A 13,311-nucleotide genomic window follows, 5' to 3' on the forward strand; every position below is an offset into this window, starting at 1 on the left:
CGCATGCGAACACCACACGTTTGTCACCTGCCGGCCGGCATTAAACACCCCGTCACTTGGTCTGGCATCCGCCCGCTCTTTAAACGTGGTCAGGCCCGGCAACAGTTGCGTCACACCTCCGCTCCTGATCTCCTCTGTGCACCACACCTGCCATGGCATGAGTGCCAAAGCCCCGTGGGACTGACTCTCCGGCATTGCGGCCAGTTGGCAAGCCCGCCGAGCCGGCCGGATACAAGCTGGCTTGCCGACGAGCTCTCGGAAGACGCGGAGGAGCCAATGGAAGAGGCGGCGAATGACTAGTCGGTGCCACCGCCCTTGACGGTCCATGCGGGCATCACCATGAGCGAGGCATGGGTGTACTTCACCGACATGGTGGTGTAAGAGCAGGAGGCGGTGTATCGGCCGACGCAGGTCGACCGGAGGTACAATCTCCGGCTCCTCGATGAGCACTGGCTCATGGAGGAGCAAATCGGCCACGACCAGGTGAACGACAACGCCGTCACGAGCATGGTGGCAGACATGGATGAGCAGAAGGCACTTCTCATGTCCTAGCGCACCGTTAGCGATATCCTTGCGGGCGATAGCAGTTGCGCATCATGCAAAGATGCTATGTTCACGGAGATCGATGCGGCGGCGAAGGAATTTGACAACATCACCAATGACGTCCAGCTCGGCGTCAGCCGCGCACCACCGTCACCACGACGAGGCCACCACCAATAACTAGGAAGAGTAGAACATGGAAGGCCGCCGCTTGGGTCCCAGGAAGGCCACTGCCACTATCTTGCCGGGCCTCTTGCCCGCTTCATGGAGGCGGAGGCTATTATTCTCCCCCTCGTGCTGAAGTTTCATTTCCTGGGGCTCATAGCCGTCCAGTGAGCTTGCTACCCGACATGGGAAAAACATATTGTGAAAAACGGCCGGCCGGCGCCGCGGCCGGCGGTCAATTTAGACTCGGTTAGAATAGCCTATTTTGCTATAGTTTAGTTGAAATATGTAAAAAATGTAATGAATGTGCTCCGACTTAGATGAATATCATCCAGTTTTATGTAAAAATTCTCTATGTTTTAATTGAAGTTGTCAGTTTGTTTAAATTTACATCAAATGTGACTGGACGTTTGCGGTTAACTTTGGATGACCGGTATCAGTGTCCGGACCCATATTGGGTCCAGTCAATGGACAAATACAGTGTCGGTTTTATGGATCTTGGAGAGGCCCTAAGCCCCTGCGATCCCTAGTGCCTGCCGGGACCATGAAACCAAGAGGCAATTATTCCGTATACATGATGCTGGTTGCACCGGAGTTACCATGCTAGAAATCGATCGTCGCCGACGATAGTGTGAAACAAATCGGGTCCAATTCTCTATTGGCAATTGTCCTTTTGGACAATATACTCCGTACATATACCTCTCCTGACTACATTACAACTTGGGGAGAACAAAAAAATTGTACTTACCGCGCCGGCAGAACCATGGATATATGCCGTGACGGCAAAGCTGTCTGCCATGTCAACGTCCTACAAGGCATTAGCTTTCTTAACAATTATCCTACACCTACGAACTTTCTTAATTATGCGCCAGCTAGCATTAACGTAATGATCCGTCGCACACAAAAAAAACGTAATGATTATATGAATTACGCGGAACTTTGCTAGACCATAGTGATGGTGGTCGCCGCAATAGTCTCCCCCTTCCAGTGACATAGGCTTGGACCAATGGAATCACGTCAGGCGGTCACTCCGTCTATATAAACGCGGGTGCACGCCAGTCGACCACAACCCGAAAAAGGTCGAGATTCCATCGAGAGCAGTGGCCATGAAAATGGATCTTAAGATGATCATCGTGTGCTCGGTCGTCGGCTCTCTCGGGGTGCTCAGTGCCATCCTGGGGTTCTCTGCCGAGGGCACGAAGCTCACCGTAAGCTAGCCCCCAATTACTTTCATCTCCTTGCGTACTGAACATATGTACATATATACTCCCTCCGTTTCAAAATAGATGACTCAACTTTATACTAACTTTAGTACAAAATTAATATAAAGTTGGGTCATTTATTTTGAAACGGAGGGAGTATGTGTTTGCTTGGATTCTTGGTCTGTATCTGTGTGCGTGCTCTGTTGAAGCACGTGTGTTTTCTTCATGTTCTGTGCTGAAACTGCGGATATATGTCTCGCAGATTTTGGACGTGTACGTGGGTCTCGGGGTGTGCCTGAACCCGCAGAACCCCGCGTTCGGGCTCGGGGTGTGCGCGGCCATCTTCCTGGCCATAGCCCAGATCATCTTCGCCGCCCTCGGCGGCTGCTGCGGCTGCTGCAAGTCCCGCGCCATCCCCTCCCAGAGCAAACGGGTCATCGGCGTCATCGGCGCCGTCTTCTCATGGTGAGTGACCGATCCCACGCTGGACGGAGCACGCGGGTCGCGCGTGGGTGACCAACCACTAGTGCTCACTTAAACGTGCATGCATGCATGCAGGATTGTGGCGGCGGTCGCCTTTGGGATGCTGGTGGTAGAAGCGGCCGCGAACGCCCCCGGGGCGCGTGAAACGTCAGCGTCCGGCTATTGCTACATCCCCATAGGAGGCATCTTCGCCGGCGGCGCCGCTCTCACGCTCGTCGCCACGGCCCTCGGGATCACCTCCTACGTCATGCTCCGCACGCAGCCTGCCACTGTTGCCGAGACCGCCGCACCCAAGGAAGGCGAGCAGATGCCGGCGAGCGCCGCCGGGATCTCGACGGGGCAGCCGCAGTTCCCGCCGCAGCCTCCCCAGGGGCAGGCGCTGCCCGCGCCGCCGAGCTACCCGCAGTACTCTGCGCCGCCCGCGCCGCCGAGCTACCCGCAGTACTCTGCACCGCCCCAGGGGCAGCCGTACGACCAAGCGCCCTACCCGCCTCCTCCGGCACAGGGCTATGGAGCGCACGCGCCCAACCAGCAGCAGCAGCAGTTTCCCCCTCCTACTACAGAAGGCTACGCAGCGCACGCGCCGAACCAGCAGCACCCCCCTCCTTCTGCTCCTCCTAAAGGACACGAACAGGTGTAACGCGCGCCATCTGATCAACCATGCACCGTCAATCGTGCGTCCGTGTTATTTCCCTTTCGATCGTTTTTTTTTCTTTTGCATGTAACATGCGTACCTTACTCTCTAATGTATACCTTGTATTGTTTTTTACTATTTGAGATGGTCGCCTTTGTATTGTCGTGTTACTTTTGGATAGGGGTGTCAAGAGAACCCCATACCTGCCAAACTCATGGGGATTTCATCTACTAGGCGTTGGGAAGGGCGAACATTTCCATGAGGATATTTACAACGAGAATGGGAACGATATTCTATTCCCCAGACCTAATACTCATCGGGACTATGGTCAAACTTAAAATATTCACCAACGAACTTGTGAAAAAAAGTCCTGAAGAAAACCTTAAACATATCTCGCATCCTTACCTCAGCTGCCAACATGATCAAGAAGTCAGTATGATCTAGATGGGCATTAGCTGGACAAGGACAACACCATGTATATATGTTGATTACATGTAAGAGCATCTCCAATAGATGGTCCACATGTAAAAGTAACTAACTTTTGGACCGTCTGGGGCAAAAAACGCTGCTCCAACAGACGGTCCATATGCAAAAAAAAAATGGACCACGGCCTTCTCGTGATGTAAAATACAACACCTCGCGGTGTAAATTTACACGAGGTGCATCTGGTCCAAAACCAGCCGCCGCCCACGAACGCCCAACCGCCGCCCGCGAACGCCCAACCGCCACTTCCTTTCCTTTCCCGCCCGAGCCCGTCCGCCCGCCCGAAGACCAGCCGGCCAGAATCCGCTGCCGCGACCGCCCAAAACCTCGCCGTCGGCGCCGCCACCACCCCACATCCCCGCCGCCGCCCTCCGCCGCCGTCGCCCCCATCGCCTCCCTCGCCGGTAGCCGGCTCGCAGCCGCCCGGACGCCGTCGAATCAGGAGGCAGCCGACGCGGGATTCGGCGCCTCCGGCGGTCCGGCTGCCGCGGTAGGCCTCCGCCGGATCTTCCTGCCTCCGACCTCCTCCCGTCGGCCGTGAGCCTGTCCACGGCCGTTGCGCCGGCCGCACGACCGCCTCACCAAGCCCTCCGCCCGGCTGCCGAACTATTCTTCGCCGCCCGCCGAGCTCCTCTTGGCGGGCCTCCAAGCTCATTTCTTATCACCGCCGCCGTCCAGAGCTGACCGCAGCCGTCAGCAGCAGCCAATCCAACCAGCTGCCATCTTCTTCCACCACGCGCCCAAGGTGTTCGACGGAATTCGCCAAGGTAAAAAAATGACGAAACTTGATGATTTAACTTGGGTTTGGATAGTATGTTTGACGGTGGTTGTGTGCATTGTAGATGAGCTCGGTTGACTCCTCTTTCGTGGATGATTCATCGTCGGACGAGGAATTTGATTTGCATGAAGAAGAGGAGATTGCTATGCTAGTGGCCATGCACAAGAGGAAGAAACCACGGTGGTTCCGTTTATGGTCGTGCGTTCATTCGGAGAGAACGGATTGATGCACACAAACAGTTGGTGCGCAACTACTTTGCATCATCACCTGTTTTTCTGGAGAATTACTTTCGACGCCGTTTCAGAATGTCGAAAGACTTGTTCTTCCGCATTTGCAATTCCGTGAAGCAGCATAATCCAGTCTTCGAGCAGAGAAGGAACTGTGCCGGGTTGCTTGGCCATAGCATTGAGCAGAAGGTCACTGCCGCTTTGCGCATGATGGCATATGGTGTTCCGGCAGATTACATTGATGACAACTTGGCGATGGCAGAGAGCACTTCTATCTTCTATGTCAAGCAATTTGCAATAACTATGGTAGAAGTGTTCGGTCCACAGTACTTGAGAGCACCCAATGCTCAAGACACCCAAAGGCTTTTGGAGATGAACAAAGCTCGAGGGTTTCCAGGTATGCTCGGGTCTGTGGATTGCATGCATCGGAAATGGAAGAACCGTCCAAAAGCATGGCATGGACAATTCAAGGGTCGTGGGAAGGATGCCACAATCATTCTTGAGGCAGTTGCTGATCATGAAACATGAATTTGGCATGCATATTTTGGTATGCCCGGTTCTTGCAACGACATCAACGTGCTCAACCGGTCACCTCTCTTTGCCAACTTAGCAAATGGAGAAGCACCACCCGTGACCTTCGAAGCAAATGGCCGCACCTATAACTATGGGTACTATCTTGCAGATGGGATCTACCCGAGGTGGAGTACATTCGTCAAGCCGGTTGCAAAACCTGAAGGTAAGAAAGAATTTGTCTTTCATAATGCACAAGCGGCGGCTAGAAAAGATGTTGAGAGGGCATTTGGGATTTTGCAATCCCAATTTACTATTGTGCGAGGACCATCTAGATTTTGGGATCAAAAGATCCTTTGGTACATCATGACCGCTTGCGTGATCATGCATAACATGATCATTGAGAACGAGCGTGGAAAACATTTAGATTACAACTTCTATCACTTGATGGGCATTCCTGTTAACCCCATGCGAAAAGAACAGCGCATCAGACGTTTAATGAAGGTGTACAACGAGATTAGAGACACCGATGTGCATGACCAACTCTAGAAAGATTTGATGGAAGAGCATTGAAAATGGCATGGCGAAAGATCAACATAGATTCATTATTTGTTTGTTCAAAACTATGTTGTATTGTGCAAAACTATGTTGTATTTGTGTTGCATTTCATCTCCTGGATCTGAAGAACTATGTAATAATTTGATATTGTGGACATGAATTTTTTTATGTTGTTTTAAAACATGTTTTATGCAATATGTGCGGCTGTACAGTGGCTGAACAGCAGCCGCCGGCTGCTGGCCGGTTTTGGACCATGAATTTGGACCATTTATTGGAGTTGCTCTTTTGGACCATGAATTTGGACCATCTGTTGGAGTTGGCCTTTTTTTGGAGTTCCAAAACGCACTTTTTGACGGTCCAAATTTTACATCTCCGGTTTCGAACCGTCAAAATTTGGTCCATCTATTGAAGATGCTCTAAAGGAGGATGGGGATGAAATGATGGGGAATAGACAGGGATAGAGATGTTCTAGGTATCCCCATAGGGGATTGTCCCCACTGTCATTCCTACTTTCGGATTAGACGATCAACAATGCTTGTTTGCTGTTTATGTTGGGACAGGCTATATACTAGTCGACTGAAAATCGAAATAGGGCTGGTTGAATCATTTTCAACCTTTTGATGTAGATCCAACGGCTTAGACACCTTCTTCTACCTTCTAACTATTTTCATGTTCATCTTCTACCCCTGATCAAGCCGCCTGCTGCCGCCGCCCGCGACCGCCTCGCCGCACCGCCGTCCCCTGAACCTCCCCCAATCGGCGGTCTTGACGCCGCCCTCGGCCATCCCTCTAGCCCCGGGCCTCGCCGGTTTTTTCTCCGGTGAACTTGCACCACCGCCGTTCTTACGCCACCACCCTAAGATAGATCATGAAGAAGCTTCTCCGACGAGCCCCCCCCCCCCCCCGCTGCGGCTGTTTCTTCCTTCCCTCCGGTGCCTCCTTTCTTGTAGCAAAAATCGACTGACTCAAATCGGATTTTCAGGCGACTGACGTTTAGCTATTGTTGCTTATGTTTGCATTGAGATTTCTTGCGTAATCTTGAGACAATCAAGAATACATCAATTAATGCTTGCTTAGGGCGTTCGAGCTATAGGTGACTGACTCGTCAGAGTCTGCATCTCAACTCTCCGTGAAACTGTGCAGCTACCATGATTCATGACATAATACTACGCAACAAAGTGAAGAAGATGAACACACGAACCGCATCTGGGCTAACTTGCGTACCCTAATGTGTGTATGTGACCTCTCTTTAGGGCCAGGGCTAGTTCTTTTCACCCCCGATCACGCAGATTCCAGCTCTATAGAATCTGAAGCACAAAATAACACAATTTTGCCATAGAAATCCTCGAGAATCTGGTCACAATCCTTGTGTAATTCAAAATGAAACGAAACCCCTGATTCTAGTCACTCGTTCAAAATAAAATGGTTCGTTTTGTGGCAATACCCCTATTTGAACAAGTAATTATAGGGGAAATGCCAGACGGGCCGAAAACCGGACAGGAGTAAACGAGTCAGCCGGCTGCAAGCTTGTCTCCCCCCCCCCCCAATTATTTAGAGTTCAAGGACAAGTGACGTCGTGCCGCATTGAAATTTCTCCTCGACTAACTAGCCTCCCTCCCCGCCTGCCGCCAATGCCATCTCTCGCCCCGCTCTCACGAACTCAACATCGTATGTTGCCCTGAGCCCGATGCCGAGCGCCACTCGTACCACGCCGCCCCCGTCGTTCCAAGTCTAAAGATACCAACCCCGATGCCTGACCCGCCCGCCATCACCGTCAGACGGTAGCGCCGCCTTGCCCGACTCCACAGGATCCCTTGATGGATGTGAGCTCTTCCCTTTGCTTCATCTCTTCTTCTGTCTCAAGTTGTGGTTGTTGCTGCTTGGTAATGTCAATGGTGGTTGTGTGAATGTACTAGTAATGGTGGTTGCTAAACCTGCTAGTGTGAATTTACCGGTCGTGTAAAACTTCTGCTAGTGTCAATGGTGGTACTAATTTGGTACATGTCAAAAAGGCTATTGCCGGTATTGTCAATGAAGTGTTACTAATTTGGTGGTTGTGAAACATGGTACCGCTGCCCCAATTTGCTGGTACTGTTAATGATGGTGCGACTAATGATATATAAATTATGTATGGTATAGATTAAAATTTCGATACACATGTTGTGAATGGATAAACTCAAGGGAGTCAAATCAAATTGAAATAGTGTGGCTCATACCATTTTTTATGGATGTGTGCGTAGAGAAAATGCAAGCAAATAACCCTCCCTGACTCGTGTTTGTCTGAACTTGGATATGGTAATTTGATTGCAAAGTTCAATGAACGCACAAATAGAAACTATTCACGGCAACAATTAAAAAACAAGTTGGGTGCATGTGGAACTGGTTATAGTATATGGAAGACATTGCTTCAAAATACATTTGACATACGATGGTACAATTTTACGAAGACCATTGATGCTACCGATGATTGGTGCCCATTGAGTTAAAGGTTTCATTGTTGTCATGTCATAATTACAAATAGTGTGTAATGTTGCTAGTATCATTGCATCTTACATATAGTTGTGCTATTTGATTGCAGGCACGGCCACAAGCTGCCATGTTTTGGTTTGCTCGAATCGTGGAGAAGTATCAAATGTGAGAGGTGTTTGATGCTTGTTTAACAAATGATCATGCGAGGGTGCCAATTCCCACATATCAAGGTGATCCCTCTCAAGTCAATTTGGAAGATGATTTTGTCTATGAAGGCGAGGATGCCGAATTTACACCTCTCCTAACTCGCGTAAAGGGTGCGAAGAAGAGAGCATATCCTTATTCGCCAAGTCCTAAGAAGAATGAAGAAGATTGCAAGTGAGAGTGCTAAATATGAGGCATTTGCGCGTATGGTGGAAATCTTTAATGCAAGGGAAAAGATAGTGGCAACTCAAAGTGCAGATCAAGTGAAAATGTCATGGTCGTGTGTGATTTCGATGTGAGATTCACTCGTGTTGATCCTGGATGACCCAAATTTGTTCATACCACACGTGTATATATGCGGCGATGCTATAGTTTGGTATGATCATTTTTCACAACCCCAATAGGTAATCTTGTATGTACGCATGTCCTTGTATACATGATGCTACGTTGTAAATTTCACATGTCTTTCCATGTCTTATTGTTGATAAATACTACCTTGTGGCCTCCCGATATCCAAACAGAGTTGGATATCTAGCACGATACAAAGGGCAACAGTATCATGTACTAGAGTTGCAACAACACCCTCCGAGGGGAAGACACGAGACATGCAACCATTGCCATTCTCCTTTGTGAAACATCGTCAAAAGATCATTTGCTGTTCTCAAGATGAAATGGCAAGTTCCCCTAGGCATACCACGGTATAAACTGGAGACCCAAAGGATAATCGTCACTGCATGCATGTGTCCCCACAACTGCATTCGTGATAACAGGTTATGTGATGTGAATTTTGACAAGTTTGACAATGATGTGTATGTGCAATCTCCCATGCCTTTTACACGTGCGAACACTCAAACATCCCAAATGATGGTACCATGGCCTCAACATGTGAGGCAGTTGTTGTTAGTCTCGTATCTTGAGATTAGTCCTTCTATTTTGTAGTTGACCACCTTTTGCTAGGAAGGAAACATTAATACCTTTTAATTGTAATATTTAGCACTTTATGATATTCGTAAATTGCTTTCATGCTCATATTTGACATATTCGATGAGAAACTGTTCAAAACAACCAAGTGTTAGCCATTCAGCACACAGTTTCGGTCTAGTTGCATCACAGGCATTTCAGCACACAACTCATAACGGAGTATCATACTATAATCTCTGGAAAGAACTCAAATTCTGTGGGAAGATTTCTAGAATCTGATTCTGAAGAATCTGAAAAGAACTGTCCCTTAGTCGTATCATATCATGTGGTCAAGCCAAGTGCACAAAAATGCCTGCAGTTTACCAGAGCCTCAACAGGGCTAGATTTTCTCTGGAGCTGATCGTATAATACTTGCACTTTTGCAAGACCTGATTTTTCTTCCCTTTCGTCCATGTGTCATTCAAGTTCAAGAAAGGTAGCATAGATTATATGAGAGTAGTAGATAAGTTTGCCAGACAGTGCCGAGAAAAATTGAATAGCTAGACTAATATGTAGGGTGGCGAACGGTTGTGATGTGAGACATTCTGGCCTAAATTATGCATATTTTTTTACTCCATCAAGCATCAGAGCAAATCTAGCAGACTCACTAGAATTTGAGCATTTTTAATGGTTTTAATTGGCAGTTAGAAACAATCTGAAGTTTTGGAGGTGCTATGCTACTTTAAATTTCCCACATGTAGGCTGCTACTTTTCGAGCTTGCGTTGGTTTTTCTCTTGAAGAGGAAATGATGATGCAGTAAAGTAGAGATAAGTATTTCCCTTAGTTAAGAACCAAGGTATCAAATCCAGTAGGAGATACAAGCAAGTCCCCAATCTATGCATCTGCACAAACAATCAAACACTTGCACCCAACGCGATAAAGGGGTTGTCAATCCCTTCACGGTCACTTGCAAAGGTGAGATCTGATAGAGATAGATATAAAAGATTACTAAAATGTAAAACGAAGTAAAAGTAAATAAAACGCAGCGAGATATTTTTGGTTTTTTTGTTTATAGATATGAAAATATATGATGGAAAATAGACCCGGGGTCCATAGGTTTCACTAGAGGCTTCTCTCTTGAAGGCAAATAATACAATGGTTGAACAAATTAATGTCGAGCAATTGATAGAAAAGCGCAAAGTTATGACGATATCCAAGGCAATGATTATGCATATAGGCATCACGTCCGTGTCAAGTAGACTGAAACAATTCTGCATCTACTACTATTACTGCACACATCGACCACTATCAGCATGCATCTAGAGTATTAAGTTCATAAAGAACGGAGTAACGTCTTAAGTAAGATGATATGATATAAAGGGATAACCTCAAGCAATATGATGAAAACCCCATCTTTTTACCCTTGATGGCAACAATACAATACAGCCTCGCTACCCCTACTTTGTCACTGGGTGAGGACACCGCAAGATTGAACCCAAAACTAAGCACCTCTCCCATTGCAAGAAGAACCAATCTAGCTGGCCAAACCAAACCAATAATTCTAAGAGAAATACAAAGATATCAAATCATGCATATAAGAATTCAGAGAAGATTCAAATAATATTCATAGATAATTTGATCATAAATCCACAATTCATCGGATCTCGACAAATACACCGCAAAAGAATATTACATCGGATAGATCTCCAAGAACATCGAGGAGAACATGGTATTGAGAATTAAAGAGAGATAAGAGACCATCTAGCTACTAGCTATGGACCCGTAGGTCTGTGGTAAACTACTCACGCTTCATCGGAAGGACAATAGAGTTGATGTAGAAGCCCTCCATGATCGAATGCCCCTCCGGCAGGATGCCGAAAAAGGCCCCAAGATGGGATCTCAAGGGTACAGAAGGTTACGGCGGCGGAAAGTATTTTGGTGGACGCTTCTGGTCGTTTGGGAATATTTGGGGATTTATAGAGGAAGAATTAGGCTTAGGAGAGCTCCCAGGGGCTCACAAGCCCTCAGGGCGCCCCCCTAGGGCGCGCCCCTGGCTTGTGGATTCCTCGGGACTCCCCTGCCTTCAACTCCAAGTTTGATGGGTGTCTTCTGATCCAAGAAAAATCATCGCGAAAGTTTTATTCCGTTTGGACTCCGTTTGATATTCCTTTTCTGTAAAACTCAAAAACAAAGAAAAAACTGAAACTGACACTGGGCTCTAGGTTAATAAGTTAGTCCCAAAAATAATATAAAATAGCATACTAATGCATATAAAACATCCAAAACAGATAATATAATAGCATGGAACAATCAAAAATTATAGATACGTTGGAGATGTATCATAGGCTTTTTTGCATAAACAATAATAGGCAAAGCCCACTTGTTCTTGTCACATATGTTAATCCCCTCTTCATGCGAGCACAAGGTCAAAACTCTTGCCAGCGTCCACCTGGTGGCCGACGGAATATATGAAGGGATGACCGGTGAAGGTCGGGGAAGGGAGGAGGGGTCGCATGGGGGACCTCTTACCCTTCGTCTAGCACGACAGGAGCAACAGGAGTGTCAAACTTGCACCACAGCACCGCTCAACACCGGCGTAGGGACGACGGTTGGGGCGCAGGATGCGGTAGGGATAGGAATTGTCCGTGGAAGGTGGGCAAGGGGTTGTCTTTGAGAGAGGGAGGACAAGTGAGGAGGGGTTGTGGAAGTGCCATGTTGATGTATGCCATTTCTGATGGTGGCATCGGTTGCTCAGGGAGCGGGGACGGGTATCGGTACGAATTGATTATTGAAGAGGAGCGAAACAGTTTGGGGCGATTAGGCCATAGTGGGAGCCCCGAATCGATGGGGGTGCGGGACAGCGGCAGGGAGAGGAACCAGCTCGAGGTATACTCCTACGACGCCCAAGAAAGGTTTTCAAAAGCCTTTTATATGGCCCCTAATTCGAGAAATGTTAAAGCCCGATTGTTATTTTGAAGGGCTGTTTAAGAACTCCTAAGTCACCCAAAAAAGGTTTTTAAAAGCCTTTTATATGTCCCTTCCCATTTCAGAAATGTTAAAGTCAATTGTTGTTTTTTTCGCATAGAAACTTCCATTCTATTCTCCTTAATCATGGCACTACAAAGAACAATGGAGGTAATAAAATTACAATGAGGTCCGTGGACCACCTAGCGAGGACTACAAGCACTGGAGCTAGCCAAAGGCGCACCGCGGTCATTGCCCCTCCCTCGCCGGAGCCGGGCAAACCTTATTATAGTAGACAGTCGAGAAGTCGTCGTGCTAAAACTCCATAAGACTAGCGCACCATAGCAACCATCGGCGATGAAGAAAGTCATAGATCAGAAGGATCAAATCTATAAACACCCAAACAAAGGCGGACGGAGACCGGATTCAAAAAGATCCACCGAAGACCAGCACCGACCAAACCCCACGAGATCCGACGGGGACACACATTCACACACCCTCCGACAACGCTTGACGCACCATTGGGATGGGGATAGAACATGGGGACATCGCCACCGCAACACAACCCCAGTCAAGACGTTAAACCTAATAAGATCCGAAACAGGGTCCCTCCCGTCAGCGGAGGGCCAAGGTCCTCCGCACCTCCATGCCCCAAAGGCAATCGGAGATGAGGCGAACCAGCGGCTGCACCGACATGGGGAGGAGGAAAGCTAGGGGTCTATTCTTTTGGAGGAGGAAAGAGTTTTGGCCCTCTGCAAGGAATGCCAATTGTTGTTTTGAAGGGCCGGTTTGAAAAGATTCAAGATAGAGGGGTGTCAAGAGTGTGTGTTTTGCCTTCCTGTTTCTGTGAGTGTACAGTACACAGCATATCTCGGCTTCCAAAACACTCGTAATCAGCGGCCAGCATCAATTTAACTTGGCAGATGCACACGTCCTGCGTTGCTAGATGTCTACGTAATCAGGCTTTGTCGTGAGATGATCCTTTTCGGATACGACTATGTACGATCGTCAGCCTTAGCCTCGCGGTCATCGCCAGCCGGTGCGAGACGATGCTTGCGGACAAGAGAGTAGTACGCGTGAAGGCACCTTCGTGGAAAACCTAATAGCCTGGCCGACCTCATAAGCGTCCTCTATATAAGCATCAGAACATTTGATCATGGCTTTTATACCCATCCATCACCTCACGCAGTCAC

The 13,311-nt window shown here is 48.1% G+C and overlaps 1 protein-coding gene across 1 annotated transcript; it reads left to right on the plus strand.

Moving 5' to 3' along the window:
• Positions 1 to 890: 890 nt before the first annotated feature.
• LOC109786801 (uncharacterized) lies at positions 891 to 3,030 on the plus strand. The gene is made up of 5 exons (XM_040398212.1): positions 891 to 954; positions 1,765 to 1,913; positions 2,170 to 2,372; positions 2,466 to 2,766; positions 2,857 to 3,030. Exons 1-5 carry the CDS (start codon positions 891 to 893, stop codon positions 3,028 to 3,030), a joined length of 891 nt encoding a protein of 296 aa, XP_040254146.1.
• Positions 3,031 to 13,311: the final 10,281 nt, after the last annotated feature.

Source organism: Aegilops tauschii, chromosome 1 (assembly GCF_002575655.3).
Source record: "Aegilops tauschii subsp. strangulata cultivar AL8/78 chromosome 1, Aet v6.0, whole genome shotgun sequence".
Classification (NCBI taxonomy): Eukaryota; Viridiplantae; Streptophyta; class Magnoliopsida; order Poales; family Poaceae; genus Aegilops; species Aegilops tauschii.